The 22,614-nt window shown below is 42.3% G+C and overlaps 1 protein-coding gene across 2 annotated transcripts in view; it reads left to right on the plus strand.

Annotated features, from left to right (window-relative positions):
- Nucleotides 1-405: 405 nt before the first annotated feature.
- LOC142196138 (ecto-ADP-ribosyltransferase 5-like) overlaps nt 406-22,614 on the plus strand; it is a 31,972-nt gene continuing 9,763 nt past the window's right edge. For both annotated transcript variants that reach the window (XR_012715130.1, XM_075266366.1), the window contains exons 1-2: nt 406-660; nt 22,102-22,178. Coding sequence is in view for 1 of the 2 variants with exons in the window: in XM_075266366.1 (XP_075122467.1) it covers nt 22,118-22,178 (61 nt within the window). In the remaining variant the exon portion in view is untranslated. The remainder of the gene's footprint in view (nt 661-22,101; nt 22,179-22,614) is intronic.

Consider the following 22,614-nt stretch of genomic DNA (forward strand, 5'->3'; position numbering starts at 1 on the left):
GAGATCTGCTGGATCTGATCGGGTGACCCTTTATGTCCTCACTTCCAGACTGCAGGTACGTTGTCACAATTTAGTATTCTTTGCTGTGTCTCCTTGAGCTGGACGGAGATCCCGGAGAGTGAGATACAGCGACATCTTATAGGTCTCCATACACATGAGGGAACTTACTGAGCCTGAACTTACTCCAATCTCTATACTGAAAACAGTATACGGCTGACAGCTGCTGGGTGTATACAGGGGCCTGAGGATATATAACTGCCCTGTACACAGCTCCACATGCCCCATGGCGGTATCAGTGACAGGCGGTGACTGCAGGTCTATGAGATCACTACAGAGAATAGCAGGCAGGAGGTGAAAGGGTTAAGAGGAACCAGAGGAACTCTCGCCAAAACTCCTCCGAGCTGTAAAACCGGAAGAGACAGAAACTTCTCTACAAGGAAACAACTGCAGAGCGAACCCCAAACCAACCGCACCCAGGAGGGCAGAGAGAGGGGAGTGCTCAGTGTACCCGAATATAAACCCCCCCATCACATGACACCGAGGAGCCCCCGCACAGCGAAACATACATGTACAAAACCCAGAGGAGGAATACACCATGAGAATAACTAATAATACCGGAGACCAGGGGAGGAACATAACCAGGCGGTGACACATCATACCGTATGTACTAAAGAACTACAGACACACCCTGTAATGTATGTACATGTATATAGGGGGCAGTATTATAGTAGTTATATTCTTGTATATAGGAGTAGTATTATAGTAGTTATATTCTTGTATATAGGAGTAGTATTATAGTAGTTATATTCTTGTACATAGGAGGTAGTATTATAGTAGTTATATTCTTATACATAGGAGGTAGTATTATAGTAGTTATATTCTTGTACATAGGAGGTAGTATTATAGTGGTAATATTCTTGTACATAGGAGTAGTATTATAGTAGTTATATTCTTGTACATAGGAGGTAGTATTATAGTAGTTATATTCTTATACATAGGAGGTAGTATTATAGTAGTTATATTCTTGTACATAGGAGGTAGTATTATAGTAGTTATATTCTTGTACATAGGAGTAGTATTATAGTAGTTATATTCTTGTACATAGGAGGTAGTATTATAGTAGTTATATTCTTATACATAGGAGGTAGTATTATAGTAGTTATATTCTTGTACATAGGAGGTAGTATTATAGTAGTTATATTCTTGTACATAGGAGTAGTATTATAGTAGTTATATTCTTGTACATAGGAGTAGTATTATAGTAGTTATATTCTTGTACATAGGAGCAGTATTATAGTAGTTATATTCTTGTATATAGGAGTAGTATTATAGTATTTATATTCTTGTACATAGGAGTAGTATTATAGTAGTTATATTCTTGTATATAGGAGGTAGTAGTATAGTAGTTATATTCTTGTATATAGGAGGTAGTATTATAGTAGTTATATTCTTGTACATAGGAGTAGTATTATAGTAGTTATATTCTTGTACATAGGAGGTAGTATTATAGTAGTTATATTCTTGTACATAGGAGTAGTATTATAGTAGTTATATTCTTGTACATAGTAGGTAGTATTATAGTAGTTATATTCTTGTACATAGGAGTAGTATTATAGTAGTTATATTCTTGTACATAGTAGGTAGTATTATAGTAGTTATATTCTTGTATATAGGAGCAGTATTATAGTAGTTATATTCTTGTACATAGGGGCAGTATTATAGTAGTTATATTCTTGTACATAGGGGCAGTATTATAGTAGTTATATTCTTGTACATAGGAGTAGTATTATAGTAGTTATATTCTTGTACATAGGGGCAGTATTATAGTAGTTATATTCTTGTACATAGGAGTAGTATTATAGTAGTTATATTCTTGTACATAGGAGTAGTATTATAGTAGTTATATTCTTGTATATAGGAGTAGTATTATAGTAGTTATATTCTTGTATATAGGAGTAGTATTATAGTAGTTATATTCTTGTACATAGGAGGTAGTATTATAGTAGTTATATTCTTGTACATAGGAATACTATTATAGTAGTTATATTCTTGTACATAGGAGCAGTATTATAGTAGTTATATTCTTGTACATAGCATGTAGTATTATAGTAGTTATATTCTTGTACATAGGAGCAGTATTATAGTAGTTATATTCTTGTACATAGGAGGTAGTATTATAGTAGTTATATTCTTGTACATAGGAGCTGTATTATAGTAGTTATATTCTTGTACATAGGAGTAGTATTATAGTAGTTATATTCTTGTACATAGGAGGTAGTATTATAGTAGTTATATTCTTATACATAGGAGGTAGTATTATAGTAGTTATATTCTTGTACATAGGAGTAGTATTATAGTAGTTATATTCTTATACATAGGAGGTAGTATAATAGTAGTTATATTCTTGTACATAGGAGCAGTATTATAGTAGTTATATTCTTGTACATAGGAGTAGTATTATAGTAGTTATATTCTTGTACATAGGAGCAGTATTATAGTAGTTATATTCTTGTACATAGGAGGTAGTATTATAGTAGTTATATTCTTGTACATAGGAGCAGTATTATAGTAGTTATATTCTTGTACATAGGAGCAGTATTATAGTAGTTATATTCTTGTACATAGGAGCAGTATTATAGTAGTTATATTCTTGTACATAGGAGTAGTATTATAGTAGTTATATTCTTGTACATAGGAGGTAGTATTATAGTAGTTATATTCTTGTACATAGGAGTAGTATTATAGTAGTTATATTCTTGTACATAGGAGTAGTATTATAGTAGTTATATTCTTGTACATAGGAGCAGTATTATAGTAGTTATATTCTTGTACATAGGAGTAGTATTATAGTAGTTATATTCTTGTACATAGGAGTAGTATTATAGTAGTTATATTCTTGTACATAGGAGGTAGTATTATAGTAGTTATATTCTTGTACATAGGAGCAGTATTATAGTAGTTATATTCTTGTACATAGGAGCAGTATTATAGTAGTTATATTCTTGTACATAGGAGGTAGTATTATAGTAGTTATATTCTTGTACATAGGAGGAGTATTATAGTAGTTATATTCTTGTACATAGGAGCAGTATTATAGTAGTTATATTCTTGTACATAGGAGCAGTATTATAGTAGTTATATTCTTGTACATAGGAGCAGTATTATAGTAGTTATATTCTTGTACATAGGAGCAGTATTATAGTAGTTATATTCTTGTACATAGGAGTAGTATTATAGTAGTTATATTCTTGTAAATAGGAGGTAGTATTATAGTAGTTATATTCTTTTACATAGGAGCAGTATTATAGTAGTTATATTCTTGTACATAGGAATACTATTATAGTAGTTATATTCTTGTACATAGGAATACTATTATAGTAGTTATATTCTTGTACATAGGAGGTAGTATTATAGTAGTTATATTCTTGTACATAGCAGTAGTATTATAGTAGTTATATTCTTGTACATAGGAGGTAGTATTATAGAAGTTATATTCTTGTACATAGGAGGTAGTATTATAGAAGTTATATTCTTGTACATAGGAATAGTATTATAGTAGTTATATTCTTGTACATAGGAGTAGTATTATAGTAGTTATATTCTTGTACATAGTAGTATTATAGTAGTTATATTCTTGTACATAGGAGTAGTATTATAGTAGTTATATTCTTGTAAATAGGAGGTAGTATTATAGTAGTTATATTCTTTTACATAGGAGCAGTATTATAGTAGTTATATTCTTGTACATAGGAATACTATTATAGTAGTTATATTATTGTACATAGGAGGTAGTATTATAGTAGTTATATTCTTGTACATAGGAATACTATTATAGTAGTTATTAGAGATGAGCGAACACTAAAATGTTCGAGGTTCGAAATTCGATTCGAACAGCCGCTCAATGTTCGTGTGTTCGAACGGGTTTCGAACCCCATTATAGTCTATGGGGAACAGATACTCGTTAAGGGGGAAACCCAAATCAGTGTCTGGAGGGTCACCAAGTCCACTATGACACCCCAGGAAATGATGCCAACACCTCTGGAATGACACTGGGACAGCAGGGGAAGCATGTCTGGGGGCATCTAACACACCAAAGACCCTCTATTACCCCAACATCACAGCCTAACAACTACACACTTTACACACTCAATACCACCTCTCTGACAGTAGGAAAACACCTTGAAACATGTGTATTTGGCACTTGCAGTGAGGAGAGCTTGTCACCAGCAGTGAATTTGGCCCTTGTAGTAAGTTGAGGTTGGCACCAACATTTGTTTTGAAAATCAGGGTGGATTGAGCCTCTAACCAGCAGAGTTTGGGCAAATTCATGGTGGAGGGAGCCTCTAAAAACCCCAGTTTGGACCAATTCATGGTGGAGGGAGCCTCTAACCAGCCCAGTTTGGGCAAATTCATGGTGGAGGGAGCCTCTAAAAAACCCAGTTTGGACCAATTCATGGTGGAGGGAGCCTCTAAACAGCCAAGTTTGGACCAATTCATGGTGAAGGGAGCCTCTAAAAACCCGTTTGGACCAATTCATGGTGGAGGGAGCCTCTAACCAGCCCAGTTTGGGCAAATTCATGGTGGAGGGAGCCTCTAAACAGCCCAGTTTGGGCAAATTCATGGTGGAGGGAGCCTCTAACCAGCCCAGTTTGGACCAATTAATGGTGGAGGGAGCCTCTAACCAGCCCAGTTTGGACCAATTAATGGTGGAGGGAGCCTCTAACCACCCCAGTTTGGACCAATTCATGGTGGAGGGAGCCTCTAAACAGCCAAGTTTGGACCAATTCATGGTGGAGGGAGCCTCTAAAAACCCCAGTTTGGACCAATTCATGGTGGAGGGAGCCTCTAACCAGCCCAGTTTGGACCAATTAATGGTGGAGGGAGCCTCTAAACAGCCAAGTTTTGGGAAATTCATGGTGGAGGGAGCCTCTAACCAGCCCAGTTTGGACCAATTCATGGTGGAGGGAGCCTCTAAACAGCCCAGTTTGGGCAAATTCATGGTGGAGGGAGCCTCTAAAAAACCCAGTTTGGACCAATTCATGGTGGAGGGAGCCTCTAACCAGCCCAGTTTGGACCAATTAATGGTGGAGGGAGCCTCTAACCAGCCCAGTTTGGACCAATTAATGGTGGAGGGAGCCTCTAACCACCCCAGTTTGGACCAATTCATGGTGGAGGGAGCCTCTAAAAACCCCAGTTTGGACCAATTCATGGTGGAGGGAGCCTCTAACCAGCCCAGTTTGGGCAAATTCATGGTGGAGGGAGCCTCTAAACAGCCCAGTTTGGGCAAATTCATGGTGGAGGGAGCCTCTAAAAAACCCAGTTTGGACCAATTCATGGTGGAGGGAGCCTCTAACCAGCCCAGTTTGGACCAATTAATGGTGGAGGGAGCCTCTAAACAGCCAAGTTTGGACCAATTCATGGTGGAGGGAGCCTCTAAAAACCCCAGTTTGGACCAATTCATGGTGGAGGGAGCCTCTAACCAGCCCAGTTTGGGCAAATTCATGGTGGAGGGAGCCTCTAAACAGCCCAGTTTGGGCAAATTCATGGTGGAGGGAGCCTCTAACCAGCCCAGTTTGGACCAATTAATGGTGGAGGGAGCCTCTAACCAGCCCAGTTTGGACCAATTAATGGTGGAGGGAGCCTCTAACCAGCCCAGTTTGGACCAATTAATGGTGGAGGGAGCCTCTAACCACCCCAGTTTGGATCAATTCATGGTGGAGGGAGCCTCTAACCAGCCCAGTTTGGACCAATTCATGGTGGAGGGAGCCTCTAAAAAACCCAGTTTGGACCAATTCATGGTGGAGGGAGCCTCTAAACAGCCCAGTTTGGGCAAATTCATGGTGGAGGGAGCCTCTAACCAGCCCAGTTTGGACCAATTCATGGTGGAGGGAGCCTCTAAACAGCCCAGTTTGGGCAAATTCATGGTGGAGGGAGCCTCTAACCAGCCCAGTTTGGACCAATTAATGGTGGAGGGAGCCTCTAACCAGCCCAGTTTGGACCAATTCATGGTGGAGGGAGCCTCTAAACAGCCCAGTTTTGGCAAATTCATGGTGGAAGGAGCCTCTAACCAGCAGAGTTGTGGGAAAGCAGGGTGGAGGGAGCCTCTAACCAGCAGAGTTGGTGGAAATCAGGGTGGAGGGAGCCTCTAACCAGCAGAGTTGGGGGAAATCATGTTGGAGGGAGCCTAGTATTAGCAGAATTGTGCAACGCTTATGGTGGATGAGTATGAGGATGCGGAGGAATTGGAGAGGTTGAGTACAGACATGGAGTTTCATGTTGGGGTGCTTTACACAGGTGGGCACAAAAATGAAGGCTCTATCCAGTGGTGGTTCATTTTTATCAAAGTGAGCCGGTCGGCACTCTCAGCTGACAGACGGGTGCGCTTGTCAGTGATGATGCCACCGGCTGCACTGAACACCCTCTCAGATAGGACGCTGGCGGCAGGACAGGACAGCACCTCCAAGGCATATAGGGCAAGTTCAAGCCACAGGTCCAACTTCGACACCCAATACGTGTAGGGCGCAGAGGGGTCGGAGAGGACAGGGCTGTGGTCGGAAAGGTATTCCCGCAACATGCGCCTATACTTCTCACGCCTGGTGACACTAGGACCCTCCGTGGCGGCACTTTGGCGAGGGGGTGCCATCAAGGTGTCCCAGACCTTAGACAGTGTGCCCCTCGTTTGTGTGGACCGGTGAGAACTTGGTTGCCTACTGGAGGAACTGCCCTCCCTGCCGCCAACGTCACATGCTGGAAACATCTCCATCATATTCTGCACCAATTGCCTGTGGCAAGCATTGATGCGATTGGCCCTCCCCTCTACCGGAATAAAAGACGAGATGTTGTTTTTATACCGGGGGTCAAGGATAGCAAAGATCCAGTACTGGTTGTCCTCCATGATTTTGACAATACGCTTGTCGGTTGTAAAGCACCCCAACATGAACTCAGCCATGTCTGCCACAGTGTTAGTTGGCATGACTCCTCTGGCCCCACCGGAAAGTTCAATCTCCATTTCCTCCTCATCCTCCATGTCTACCCATCCGCGCTGCAACAATGGGACGATTCGAAGTTGCCCGGAAGCCTCCTGTATCACCATCACATCATCGGACAACTCTTCTTCCTCCTCCTCCTCCTCCTCCTCCTCCTCCATTAAACGCAGTGAAGCGGACAGATGTGTGGACCTACTCTCCAGCTGTGACGGATCGGATGCTATCCCTAACTCCTCTGTGTGATCTGAGTTATCCCTGATGTCAATCAGGGATTCTCTCAGAACACACAAGAGCGGGATTGTAAGGCTCACCATCGCATCCTCAGAGCTCACCCTCCTTGTGGACTCCTCAAAGACCCGTAGGATGTCACAAAGGTCTCTCATCCATGGCCACTCATGGATGTGAAACTGAGGCAGCTGACTTTGTGGCACCCTAGGGTTTTGTAGCTGGTATTCCATCAAAGGTCTCTGCTGCTCAACCACTCTATTCAACATCTGAAACGTTGAGTTCCAGCGTGTGGGGACGTCGCACAAAAGCCGGTGTTGTGGCACATGCAGGCGTTGCTGGAGAGATTTTAAGCTAGCAGCGGCTACTGTCGACTTGCGAAAGTGGGCGCACATGCGCCGCACTTTCACCAGTAGCTCTGGAACATTGGGGTAGCTCTTTAGGAAACGTTGCACCACTAGGTTGAAGACGTGGGCCAGGCATGGAACATGTTGGAGTCCGGCAAGCTCCAGAGCTGCTACCAGGTTCCGGCCGTTATCACAAACGACCATGCCTGGGCCCAGGTGCAGCGGCTCAAACCATATTGCCGTCTCATCGAGGAGGGCATCCCTCACCTCGGAGGCAGTGTGCTGTCTGTCCCCCAAGCTGATCAGCTTCAGCACAGCCTGCTGACGTCTACCAACGCCAGTGCTGCAACGTTTCCAACTCGTAGCTGGGGTCAATCTAACAGCGGAGGAGGAGGCGGTGGCGGAGGAGGAGGCGGTGGCGGAGGAGGAGGCGGTAGAGGAGGAGGAGGAGGGGGGTGTTCTTCTCGTGTCCCTGCCAGGAATGTTAGGCGGGGAGACGAGGTACACCGGGCCAGTTTGGGAAGCAGTCCCAGCCTCAACTACATTCACCCAGTGTGCCGTCAGTGAAATGTAGCGTCCCTGTCCGCATGCACTTGTCCACGCGTCGGTGGTCAAGTGGACCTTTGTGCAAAGCGCGGAACTAAGGGCCCGCCTGATGTTGAGTGACACGTGCTGGTGCAAGGCGGGGACGGCACACCGGGAGAAGTAGTGACGGCTAGGGACGGCATAGCGAGGTGCCGCAGTTGCCATCAGGTCCAGGAAGGCGGGAGTTTCAACAAGCCGGAACGCCAACATCTCCTGGGCCAGCAGTTTAGCGATGTTGGCGTTCAAGGCTTGCGCGTGTGGGTGGTTAGCAGTGTATTTCTGCCGCCGCTCCAATGTCTGAGAGATGGTGGGTTGTTGTAAAGAAACGCCTGATGGTGCCTTTGATGGTGCAGGAGAAGGAGATAAGACAGGACCAGGGGAGGATGAGGTAGAAGTCAACAAAGTGGCGGAGGCAGATGAAGTGGTGTCCTGGCTCGTCCTCTGGAGTGCATCGCCAGCACAGTCAGCAGTGGCAGTGGCAGAGGCAGAGGCAGTGGCAGAGGCAGTGGCAGTGGCGTGAACGGCAGGCGGCCTTTGTCCTGCCGTTGCTGCCTGCCACTGATTCCAGTGCTTGGATTCCAAATGACGGCGCATTGAAGTGGTGGACAGGTTGCTCTTCTCAGAGCCCCTAATCAATTTCGAGAGGCAAATTGTGCAGACAACACTATATCTGTCCTCGGCGCATTCCTTGAAAAAACTCCACACCTTCGAGAAACGTGCCCTCGAGGTGGGAGTTTTTCGGGGCTGGGTACGAACTGGAACATCTTGGGAGATTCCGGGTGTGGCCTGGCTTCGCCTAAGCTGCTGACCTCTGCCTCTGCCTCTAGCTACCCTTTTTGGTGCTGCACCTGCCTCAACATCCACACTACTTTCCCCGCTTGACATCCCCCCTGTCCAGGTCGGGTCAGTGTCCTCATCATCCACCACTTCCTCTTCCAACTCCTGTCTCATCTCCTCCTCCCGCACAATGCGCCGGTCAACTGGATGCCCTGACGGCAACTGCGTCACATCATCGTCGATGAGGGTGGGTTGCTGGTCATCCACCACCAAATCGAACGGAGATGGAGGAGACTCTAGTGTTTGAGCATCTGGACACAGATGCTCCTCTGTTAGGTTCGTGGAATCGTGACGTGGAGAGGCAGGTTGAGGGACAATGAAAGGAGCGGAGAACAGCTCTGGGGAGCAGGGACAGTTTGGGTTATTGTTCTGTAAAGCTTCGGAATTTTGGGAGGAAGGAAGACAAGACTGTTGGGTAATAGGAGGAGAGGAGGCAGAGTCTGACTGGCTGCTGGACAATGTGCTGTAAGCGTTCTCTGACAGCCATTGCAAGACCTGTTCCTGGTTCTCGGGCCTACTAAGGTTTGTACCCTGCAGTTTAGTTAATGTGGCAAGCAACCCTGGCACTGTGGAGTGGCGCAATGCTTGCTGCCCCACAGGAGTAGGCACGGGACGCCCTGTGGCTTCACTGCTACCTTGCTCCCCAGAACCATTCCCCCGACCTCGCCCACGGCCTCGTCCACGTCCCTTTCCGGGAGCCTTGCGCATTTTGAATTCCTAGTTAGAAATTGGCACTGTATACCAGTAGTAAAAATTGTGGGTGCACGTAACCCCAATATATTCTTTGAATTCCCAGTCAGACACTGGCACTATATGGCAGTAGCAAGAAATGAGGGTATTTGTATTCCCAATATACTCTTTAAATTCCCAGTCAGACAATGGCACTGTATACCAGTAGTAAAAATTGTGGGTGCACGTAACCCCAATATATTCTTTGAATTCCCAGTCAGAAACTGGCACTATATGGCAGTAGCAAGAAATGAGGGTATTTGTATTCCCAATATACTCTTTGAATTCCCAGTCAGACAATGGCACTGTATACCAGTAGTAAAAATTGTGGGTGCACGTAACCCCAATATATTCTTTGAATTACCAGTCAGAAACTGGCACTATATGGCAGTAGCAAGAAATGAGGGTATTTGTATTCCCAATATACTCTTTGAATTCCCAGTCAGACAATGGCACTGTATACCAGTAGTAAAAATTGTGGGTGCACGTAACCCCAATATATTCTTTGAATTCCCAGTCAGACACTGGCACTATATGGCAGTAGCAAGAAATGAGGGTATTTGTATTCCCAATATATTCTTTGAATTCCCAGTCAGACAATGGCACTGTATACCAGTAGTAAAAATTGTGGGTGTATATAGCCCCAATTCTATTGCTAGGGGACTTGCAGGGTATTTCTGGGGTGAAGGTGGGGGGGCACACCGTTGGAACGGGTATCGGGGTATATATCGGGTATACGGGAATACACTGACAGTGTATTCCATTCAGGATCCTGGGAAAGCTGGGTTGCGGCGATTGAGCCCGTCAGTGCCACGTTACACTGACAAGCTTCTCCCTGGAATTTAGCTCTTACAAGAGCTGTTGGTTGTCTTCTCCTTCCTATCCTAGCCTGTCCCTGCCTACCCAGAATCTAAGCCCTAGCTAGCTGGACGGAAACCTCCGTCCTCGGTGAATTGCAAGCTCAGAATGACGCGAACCTGGGCGGCGCTGTTCTTTTAAATTAGAGGTCACATGTATTCGGCAGCCAATGGGTTTTGCCTACTTTTTTCAACGTCACCGGTGTCGTAGTTCCTGTCCCACCTCCCCTGCGCTGTTATTGGAGCAAAAAAGGCGCCAGGGAAGGTGGGAGGGGAATCGAGTAATGGCGCACTTTACCACGCGGTGTTCGATTCGATTCGAACATGCCGAACAGTCTAATATCCGATCGAACATGAGTTCGATAGAACACTGTTCGCTCATCTCTAGTAGTTATATTCTTGTACATAGGAATACTATTATAGTAGTTATATTCTTGTACATAGCAGTAGTATTATAGAAGTTATATTCTTGTACATAGGAGTAGTATTATAGTAGTTATATTCTTGTACATAGGAGTAGTATTATAGAAGTTATATTCTTGTACATAGGAATAGTATTATAGTAGTTATATTCTTGTACATAGGAGTAGTATTATAGAAGTTATATTCTTGTACATAGGAGTAGTATTATAGAAGTTATATTCTTGTACATAGGAATAGTATTATAGTAGTTATATTCTTGTACATAGGAGTAGTATTATAGAAGTTATATTCTTGTACATAGGAATAGTATTATAGTAGTTATATTCTTGTACATAGCAGTAGTATTATAGTAGTTATATTCTTGTACATAGGAATACTATTATAGTAGTTATATTCTTGTACATAGGAGTAGTATTATAGTAGTTATATTCTTGTACATAGCAGTAGTATTATAGTAGTTATATTCTTGTACATAGGAGTAGTATTATAGAAGTTATATTCTTGTACATAGGAGTAGTATTATAGTAGTTATATTCTTGTACATAGGAGTAGTATTATAGAAGTTATATTCTTGTACATAGGAATAGTATTATAGTAGTTATATTCTTGTACATAGGAGGTAGTATTATAGTAGTTATATTCTTGTACATAGGAGCAGTATTATAGTAGTTATATTCTTGTACATAGAAGTAGTATTATAGTAGTTATATTCTTGTACATAGGAGTAGTAATATAGTAGTTATATTCTTGTACATAGGAGCAGTATTATAGTAGTTATATTCTTGTACATAGGAGTAGTATTATAATAGTTATATTCTTGTACATAGGAGTAGTAATATAGTAGTTATATTCTTGTACATAGGAGCAGTATTATAGTAGTTATATTCTTGTACATAGGAGCAGTATTATAGTAGTTATATTCTTGTACATAGGAGGTAGTATTATAGTATTTATATTCTTGTACATAGGAGTAGTATTATAGTAGTTATATTCTTGTACATAGGAACAGTATTATAGTAGTTATATTCTTGTACATAGGAGTAGTATTATAGTAGTTATATTCTTGTACATAGGAGTAGTATTATAGTAGTTATATTCTTGTACATAGGAGTAGTATTATAGTAGTTATATTCTTGTACATAGGAGGTAGTATTATAGTAGTTATATTCTTGTACATAGGAGCAGTATTATAGTAGTTATATTCTTGTACATAGGAGTAGTATTATAGTAGTTATATTCTTGTACATAAGAGTAGTATTATAGTAGTTATATTCTTGTACATAGGAGCAGTATTATAGTAGTTATATTCTTGTACATAGGAGTAGTATTATAGTAGTTATATTCTTGTACATAGGAGCAGTATTATAGTAGTTATATTCTTGTACATAGGAGGTAATTTTTATTAGTAAAAACAAAACAAAAATACATTACATTCCAGCAGAATTAATAACTAATTAATAATAATAATAATAATATAACATAAATCAGACATGTCTGTCAGATAACAAAAATGAGAATCACTTTAACTTAAGAGTCCATTGCTGGCAGGATAAAGAGGGGGAAAAAAAAAATAAATCCATAAATAAATGAACAGACTTATTTGCAGTGTTATCAGAATATTCAGCAATCGATATATACATTTCTCCACAATTTTACATTATCAGACTTTTTTCTGACCTCCAGAGACTTTATCCACCTCAGTTCAGACATGATATATGTGACAGCGGTCATATGACGGAAGGGCTCTCTGTGTAGGGACACCTGGGTCCTCGTATGCCAGTGATAATATTTGATGACAGTAATAATAATATACAGGGTCTCCCGGTTAATGTCACCTATATTAGTTGGGATGCCATATATGATTTCGGGGTATTTGAGTGATTGTAATCGGGGAATTTTCAGCCTCCGGGATATTTCCTGCCAGATCTTTCGCCCTCCCCCGCACTCTGATATAAAATGTGCCATGGTCTCCTCCTGCTGACAACCTAATGGACATGCCCGATCTGTCACACTGAGATGCTTTAAGTTGCCTCTTACAAAAAGTTTCCCATGCAGAGATAGCCAGGCAATGTCAAAGAACTTTGCAGGGAGCCTCAGACCAGTGAGGAGCCTCAGACTATCCTGCAGGGTTGCAGATGTGCAGTCCCTCAATGCCGGCTGGAGACAATAGAAGGTCTTACATACCCTGGTGTATAGATCTCTCCTGGTCTTACTCACCAGATAGGTCTTTTCAATACCCCATTTTTTTAGGCACCTTATGCCATAGTCCAGATACTGGGGGAGGTAGTCACGAGTCGATCGACCCCTCTTAAGGCTGCCGCCTCGCACCCAGGATTCTGCAAAAGGCAATATCCAGTCCCTGATACTATTTACCCACAGGGAGCTGTTATCTGAGTCCAGGCAACCAAAATTTACTTTTAGAAACATGGAGTCAAAAAACACCCTTGGATTTAACATATCCAGCCCACCCTCTCTCCTCTGTAGGTAGGTTATCCCTCTTTTTACTGGGTTCAACCTGTTCCCCCACAAAAGTTGGAAGAACAGGCTAAAGAGCCTAGCGGAGAAAGATTCTGGCAAAGGAAAGACAACAGAGACGTACAAGAAGACAGGGACCAGGTAAGTCTTCAACATTTTAACCCTTTCTCTATAGGTCAGCCTCCAGTTCTTCCATCGCTGAACCTTTGCATTTCCGGATTCCAACTTTTCTTCCCAATTTAGTCTGCAATTATCATCCCTCCCGAATTTCACCCCAAGGATCTTAATATAGGAGGAGGCCTGGGCAAACTGCGGCAGATCAAATGTAGGACCAGTATGACCCGTCCAGAGAGCTTGACTCTTCTCAAGGTTGACAAGAGACCCGGAGGCCTCTGAGTAACTTCTGATGGCTGCAGACAACATCTCCACCTCACGAGGCTCAGATATCACCACAGTCACATCATCCGCGTAGGCAACAACTCTCAGGGGCAAGCAGTGGGGGACCGGCGCCCCCTGAAAATCACACTCCTGCAGTGACCTAAGAAACGGGTCTATGGCAAACACATACAGTAATGGACTCAGTGGGCAACCTTGTCTCACCCCTGCCTCAACCCTGAAAGCATCACCCTGCCAACCATTAATCAGAGGAAAGCTCTCCGCCTCACGGTACAAAGTTCTCAGCCAATCCACAAATTGTCCCGGAATACCGTACTTTGTCAAAGTCGCCCATAGATACTCATGGTCTACTCTGTCAAAGGCCTTAGCCTGGTCAAGACTCACAACATATCTCCCACACCTCAGAGCTTTACATCTCTCAAACATCTCCCTTATCGAGATAACTGCTCCAGAGATGTTCCGCCCTTTAACTGTGCCAAACTGTGAGCCTGCCAACAGTGCCGGGGACAAACAAACTAATCTAGAGAACAGAATTTTTGCAAGAATCTTCCTATCGACATTCAAGAGGGCAATCGGCCTCCAGTTCTTGATGTCACTAGGCTCTTTACCTTTAGACAGCAGGATCAGGGAGGACACTCTCATGGATGGAGGCATCAGGTGGTTTTCTAGACTAGTTTTGTATACATCCACGAGAATTGGTGCCAAGAGGTCTCGGAATTTCTTATAGAACTCAGCTGTAATCCCATCTGGACCTGGTGCCTTCTTCAGATGTAACTTATCTATGGCCTCTTTCACCTCCTCCACTGTTAACTCTGCTGTCAAAGGAGAAAAGTCCAAATCATTAGTATCAGGACCTGGAGTTGCCTCCAAGAATTGAGCCACCTTCTCTCTATCCAAAACCTTCTTCTGAAACAAGTCAGCATAGTAAGTTCTCACCACCCCCAGGATACCCTCCCGAGACTCCTGTAACACACCCTGGGAGTCAGTGAGACCTGTGACCGATTTATTTGCCACCCGCTCCCTGCAATTCTCAAAAGGATCCGGAGCCCCTAAGGACCCATAATCCCGTTCAAGAACCAGGGATGTATACCTGCGGTACTGATACTGACTGATCTCAGATTTCAGCCGGTCAATCTTCTGTTGGTTATCCCCGCCCGCCGAATAGAGTGACTCTAATTCTTTCCGCAGCCTGAGATACTGGCTATACTTACTCTTCCCCTTCTTAACTGACAGTCTCCTTAAGAGGGATCTGATCTCCTCCTTGACATCCTCCCACCAGTCAGCCATGTTATCATAAAACACCACTCTCTCAAGCTGGTTCTGAAATAGAGAGTGGACACAACTCCGGACACAGTCATCGTCCAAGAGGCTGGAATTGAGCTTCCATAGGCCTCTCCCAATATCAGGGCGTTTTGTGGAGCCCAAGCAAAAATACAAAGCCAGATGGTCAGAATAAGGGACTGTCTTTTCACTTTTCTCACTAACATGCTCAGCGGGACTGACCAGAGCTAAGTCTATCCGACTGCATCTACCAGCGCAGGAGTAAGTGAATTTTGGTTTCCTACCACCCTCAGTAAACACATCAGACAGACCAGCCTGTGAAATAATTCTGCTTAAGACCTTGCAGTCCCTGGTGAGAGGCCGACCAGTAGGTCTGTCACTGGATGACATGGTGGCATTGAAGTCCCCTGCCATGACTACCGGAACAGATGTAAACAAGTACGGCTTGACTTCATCAAACAGACGTGCCCTTTCCATCACCGACTGCGGTGGACCATAGATATTAATGAGTCGGAGCCTTCTGCCTCGGATGGTAACTTCTAAAACCAGGCACCTCCCCATCAAAACCTCAGTGAATCTGTGTATGGTGACATCAGGGGTGTTAAACAGTATAGAAACCCCGGCATAAGGTTCCACAGCCAGAGACCAGAAGGACGGGCCAGATTTCCATTCTCTCTCTGCTTCTCGTATTAGTCCTAAAGTATTTAAACGGGTTTCTTGTAAGAAATAGACATCGGCATCAAGATATCTCAGATGTTCATACACTGCGTGTCTTGTCCTCCTTGCTCGGATGCTATTCACATTACTAGAGATAACTTTAAGATAGAAACCTGCCATCAGAACAACTAGGAATATGAGAAACAGAGAGATGGGCCCCATTGTCATAGATCAGAGTCAGAGGTGTCCTGGTGACCAGCTGTTTCCATGTCTGATTCGGACTGCCCCTCATCTCGGTGGGGTCTCCTCTTATTGGGAGGATCGCCCTCTGGTTCATCCTCATACTCCGCCATCATTCGTGAGAGTTCTCTGTCTAGTTCTGCTTCTCCGTCTGACTCTGATAGGACACTAAATCTATTCCCCGTTGCAGTGACCTCGCCTGCACTACTTACTCTCATCTTTGTAGGCTTTTCTACCGTGGTCCACTCACCCTCAGGCTTACGGCTGGCTTTATCCTTCTTCCTCCTTTTATTATTGTTGGATGATCGGGCAGGAGAAGAGACGACCACTGAGGGTTGTACAACCTGCTCGACAACCTCCATGGTCGTCTCAATGGGACCTGACTCGGCCTGGTCTTGGGTGGTATCACCTGTATGTGGTTGAGGCTCCGCCTCCGTGACTACTGACCCTGACAATAGCGCCTCCTCCTCCTCCTGTATGTCATCAGCCGCTGCCAGCAAGTCCTCATCAGGGCTATCCTTACAGATGTTATGCCAGGCATCAGGACAATCTCTGTGGGGGTGACCGATCCGACCGCACAGGTTACACCTAATGCTTTGGCATGTGGCACTCACGTGGCCCATTTCATTACATAGGCTACACTTTACCATGGAGCATACACTGGCCACATGGCCGGCCTTCCCACACTTGAAGCACCGGCGAGGCTGACCCGCATAGAAGCAGATCCCTTTTTCTCGGCCTATAAAGAACGAATTGGGCAGATGTTGGGTTATGTTGTTCTGCTGACGCAACTTCACCAGGACCCTCCACCCACCGGTCCAGACCCCGTCTTCATCCCTGTTCTTACTAAGATCGGACATGAGGTCACAATGCCTCCTGAGCCAGATGACAATATCCTGAGGGGGAACGGCTTCATTCCAAAATACAATTGTGACAGAGGCTGTATCTGGCCTAGAGATGGGGATGAAACTGAACTTATCCCAACCTTCCGTATCTCTCAACCTGGTGAGATTGGCCCAGAACCGGTCCAGATCAGACATCAGCTTAAAACTAACATCATACCCCTGGCGGTCAGGAAGGTTTATGACGGCCAGGATATCAGTCGGCACAAAGCCCATCTGGGTACATAGGAGCTCTCGGACCACAAACCTCCTATCCGGCAGATCCTCCTTGGCACCTCCGTGCCTAAACCTGACTACATTCCTCCTCCTGAAAGCCTGGCCTGTATAACTGGAGTTTGATGCAAAAGATGGAGCACCGCGGCTCCAGGCATTCCCTGAGGAGGTACGGCCGGATCCGCCATCTTGGCGTGTTTGTGGGCGCTGTGTGGGCTGCTGAGCACCTGTACCATGTGGTTCTGCTACTGTGCGAGTATCCAGAGGGGGAAAGTCCTGCACACTGGACTGTCCTGTGTCCGCCCCACCATCAACCTCTATGTCTGCAATATCACCAGACTCCAGAGACTGGACTGCAGAGGGGTCTGACGCCATAGATCGTGAAGGATCCCCCCCAGAAACACCTTCCCCTGCTGGGCCGTTATCACATACAGGAATATCCATAATATCAGGCACATTAGTCAGACAATCAGCGGCAGCAGAGTCCTGCATAGCAGAGTCCACATTAGTATTATAGTCAGCGGCAGCAGAGTCCTGCATAGCAGAGTCCATATTACCACTACAGTCAGCGGCAGCAGAGTCCTGCACAACAGAGTCCACAACCTGTAACCCCAAATATGTTACTCCCCCAGTACCTTCAGGTAAGAGTCCATAGTCCTGCTGCAATGACTTGTCTCCTGGGACTTGTGGTGTCTGCACAGCTGCTACTTCATTACCATTAGGCAGGGGTCCATGACCTGGTTGCAAAGTGCTGGTTGCTGGGACTTGTGGTGCCTTGCTGAGAACTGCTGCAGGTTTTTGCTGTTGCTGAACACTGGTCGCTTTCCCGTACAAATTCCCTTCCTTAAAAGGGAAACTTGCTGGCTGCAGAACTGGTTTTACATGGGACTGCTGGCTGCCACCTTGAGAGGGTTCAGACCCAGCTTTAGCACAAGGTGATGGTGACTTCTGGTATTCCTGGAACCGCTGCTGGTTTCTGTATGATTCTCCCACCGGTCCCATTTGCTCCAGTACAGTCTCGGTCTCCCGTACGTTCTCGGCGAGCTCTTTCGCCAGTGCGCTCAGCTTCCTGTCCAGTAACACCAGTTTCTCAGGGCATGCAGACTTTTTTAGATTATACGCACATTCAATCTGTCTCTGCAGATATATTTTACTGGCCTTCAATGTCTCCAGTCGCTTGACCAGTGCTGGTATCTCATCTGCCAGGCGCAGTTCTGGTGCTCGCTCAGTAGCTGTGACAGTCTGTGCATTGTTGGAAAGCTTTGCAGGTTGGTTACCCCCAGTATGGCTTCTGGTTGGTGTAGCCTGTGATTTCTGACATGCTACGGCTGTTGTCACTGCCATGGGCCCACAATGTCCAGACTGGGGACTATGCCCCAGTTTATTTCCAGTGACTGTACTGCTGGTACCTTGAAGCTTCCCCGCTGGTCTCCCTTTGATCTCCTCCACTGCCTTCACTACATTTTTGTAGTTACCGCTTCCAGATCTTGTCCGCTCAGACCGTACCAATACAGACTGCTGCATGTTCTCCTGCATGGTCTGCTTCTCCAGGGATGTTCTCCTCTGTCTGCAGGAGGGTGGGGTGGACTGGACACCTGCAACCTGCAATGGAGTCTGCACAGGCTGCAAAGTTTGCTCCTTACATTCAACCATTTTGCTTGGTTGTTGCACCGTACTACTGCTTGCTTCCGTTACTTCTTCCTTTACAACTTTCTTCCCATCTTGGCTTGCTGCACTAGGACTGCTGACACACTGGACACGATTCCCATTACTGGAGACTTTAGGATTTCCATCCATTTTTTTAGTTGTCTGGGAATTGCTTCCCAGAGAAGGCCTTGGAGCCTGGGCCTTGGCAGGGGAACTTCCCCACCCAGGGCGGCCCCGCCCTGGGCTATCTCCAGACATCAGGAGCCTCAGGAGAGCTACAAAAACACGTCCTCACAGCTAGGAGGTAGTATTATAGTAGTTATATTCTTGTACATAGGAGGTAGTATTATAGTAGTTATATTCTTGTACATAGGGGTAGTATTATAGTAGTTATATTCTTGTACATAGGAGTAGTAATATAGTAGTTATATTCTTGTACATAGGAGGTAGTATTATAGTAGTTATATTCTTGTACATAGGAGTGGTATTATAGTAGTTATATTCTTGTACATAGGAGCAGTATTATAGTAGTTATATTCTTGTACATAGGAGGTAGTATTATAGTAGTTATATTCTTGTACATAGGAGATAGTATTATAGTAGTTATATTCTTGTACATAGGAGATAGTATTATAGTAGTTATATTCTTGTACATAGGAGATAGTATTATAGTAGTTATATTCTTGTACATAGGAGTAGTATTATAGTAGTTATATTCTTGTACATAGGAGCAGTATTATAGTAGTTATATTCTTGTACATAGGAGTAGTATTATAGTAGTTATATTCTTGTACATAGGAGTAGTATTATAGTAGTTATATTCTTGTACATAGGAGATAGTATTATAGTAGTTATATTCTTGTACATAGGAGTAGTATTATAGTAGTTATATTCTTGTACATAGGAGATAGTATTATAGTAGTTATATTCTTGTAAATAGGAGGTAGTATTATAGTAGTTATATTCTTGTACATAGGAGTAGTATTATAGTAGTTATATTCTTGTAAATAGGAGGTAGTATTATAGTAGTTATATTCTTGTACATAGGAGGTAGTATTATAGTAGTTATATTCTTGTACATAGGAGTAGTATTATAGTAGTTATATTCTTGTACATAGGAGTAGTATTATAGTAGTTATATTCTTGTACATAGGAGTAGTATTATAGTAGTTATATTCTTGTACATAGGAGTAGTATTATAGTAGTTATATTCTTGTACATAGGAGATAGTATTATAGTAGTTATATTCTTGTAAATAGGAGGTAGTATTATAGTAGTTATATTCTTGTACATAGGAGGTAGTATTATAGTAGTTATATTCTTGTACATAGGAGTAGTATTATAGTAGTTAAATTCTTGTACATAGGAGCAGTATTATAGTAGTTATATTCTTGTACATAGGAGCAGTATTATAGTAGTTATATTCTTGTATATAGGAGTAGTAATATAGTAGTTATATTCTTGTACATAGGGGTAGTATTATAGTAGTTATATTCTTGTACATAGGGGCAGTATTATAGTAGTTATATTCTTGTACATAGGAGTAGTATTATAGTAGTTATATTCTTGTACATAGGAGGCAGTATTATAGTAGTTATATTCCTGTACATAGGAGTAGTATTATAGTAGTTATATTCTTGTACATAGGAGGCAGTATTATAGTAGTTATATTCTTGTACATAGGAGCAGTATTATAGTAATTATATTCTTGTACATAGGAGTAGTATTATAGTAGTTATATTCTTGTACATAGGAGTAGTATTATTATAATTATATTCTTGTACATAGGAGTAGTATTATAGCAGTTATATTCTTGTACATAGGAGTAGTATTATAGTAGTTATATTCTTGTACATAGGAGTAGTATTATAGTAGTTATATTCTTGTACATAGGAGTAGTATTATAGTAGTTATATTCTTGTACATACGAGTAGTATTATAGTAGTTATATTCTTGTACATAGGAGGTAGTATTATAGTAGTTATATTCTTGTACATAGGAGCATTATTATAGTAGTTATATTCTTGTACATTGGAGTAGTATTATAGTAGTTATATTCTTGTACATAGGAGTAGTATTATAGTAGTTATATTCTTGTACATAGGAGTAGTATTATAGTAGTTATATTCTTGTACATAGGAGGTAGTATTATAGTAGTTATATTCTTGTACATAGGAGCAGTATTATAGTAGTTATATTCTTGTACATAGGAGTAGTATTATAGTAGTTATATTCTTGTACATAGGAGTAGTATTATAGTAGTTATATTCTTGTACATAGGGAGTAGTATTATAGTAGTTATATTCTTGTACATAGGAGTAGTATTATAGTAGTTATATTCCTGTACATAGGAGTAGTATTATAGTAGTTATATTCTTGTACATAGGAGTAGTATTATAGTAGTTATATTCTTGTACATAGGGAGTAGTATTATAGTAGTTATATTCTTGTACATAGGAGTAGTATTATAGTAGTTATATTCCTGTACATAGGAGTAGTATTATAGTACTTATATTCTTGTACATAGTAGTATTATAGTAGTTATATTCTTGTACATAGGAGTAGTATTATAGTAGTTATATTCTTGTACATAGGAGTAGTATTATAGTAGTTATATTCTTGTACATAGGAGCAGTATTATAGTAGTTATATTCCTGTACATAGGAGTAGTATTATAGTAGTTATATTCTTGTACATAGGAGTAGTATTATAGTAGTTATATTCTTGTACATAGGAGCAGTATTATAGTAGTTATATTCCTGTACATAGGAGTAGTATTATAGTAGTTATATTCTTGTACATAGGAGGCAGTATTATAGTAGTTATATTCTTGTACATAGGAGCAGTATTATAGTAGTTATATTCTTGTACATAGGGAGCAGTATTATAGTAGTTATATTCTTGTACATAGGAGTAGTATTATAGTAGTTATATTCTTGTACATAGGGAGCAGTATTATAGTAGCTATATTCTTGTACATAGGAGGCAGTATTATAGTAGTTATATTCCTGTACATAGGAGTAGTATTATAGTAGTTATATTCTTGTACATAGGAGGCAGTATTATAGTAGTTATATTCCTGTACATAGGAGTAGTATTATAGTAGTTATATTCTTGTACATAGGAGGTAGTATTATAGTAGTTATATTCTTGTACATAGGAGCAGTATTATAGTAGTTATATTCTTGTACATAGGAGTAGTATTATAGTAGCTATATTCTTGTACATAGGGGCAGTATTATATTAGTTATATTCTTGTACATATGACTTATCATTGACATTTTTATCTTTATTTCCGCAGATATTTCCTTATTACAATGAATCTTCTGTTTCTCTCTTCTTTCTCCTTTTGCCTGGACTTAGCCGGTATTATTACAGGTGAGTCGGTGCTCGGTATTTGGTGAGATTTGTAGCGTTGTTACTATGTGCAGGTGGTTTTTGTATGTTGGATGTTGTGGCTTAGGTTCCTTATATCAGTTCTCTCTGCCTCTGTATGTTCTGTCTGTGTTAGATATCAGAGCTCGTCTGTGCAGGGTGAGACATTTCTAGACATACAGTATAACTTACAGTAGTTGTTTAGTCTGAAGAAAGTGCTGGAAGTGACGGGACGGTGAGTGCAGTACAGTGCGGGGCTACAGGGAAATGGAGGGATTGGAGTGTCGCTCTGCACTGTATATGGTGTATATATATACTGTATATATCTGGGTTATCGCTTTATATGATGATGATGATGATGATGATGATGATGATGAACCTTCTACTACCAAGTAAAGTTTTGGGCCAAGCAGTTTAAATGTTGCAGGGAATCCATTGA

The sequence above is a fragment of the Leptodactylus fuscus genome, chromosome 2, assembly GCF_031893055.1.
Source record: "Leptodactylus fuscus isolate aLepFus1 chromosome 2, aLepFus1.hap2, whole genome shotgun sequence".
Taxonomy (NCBI): Eukaryota; Metazoa; Chordata; class Amphibia; order Anura; family Leptodactylidae; genus Leptodactylus; species Leptodactylus fuscus.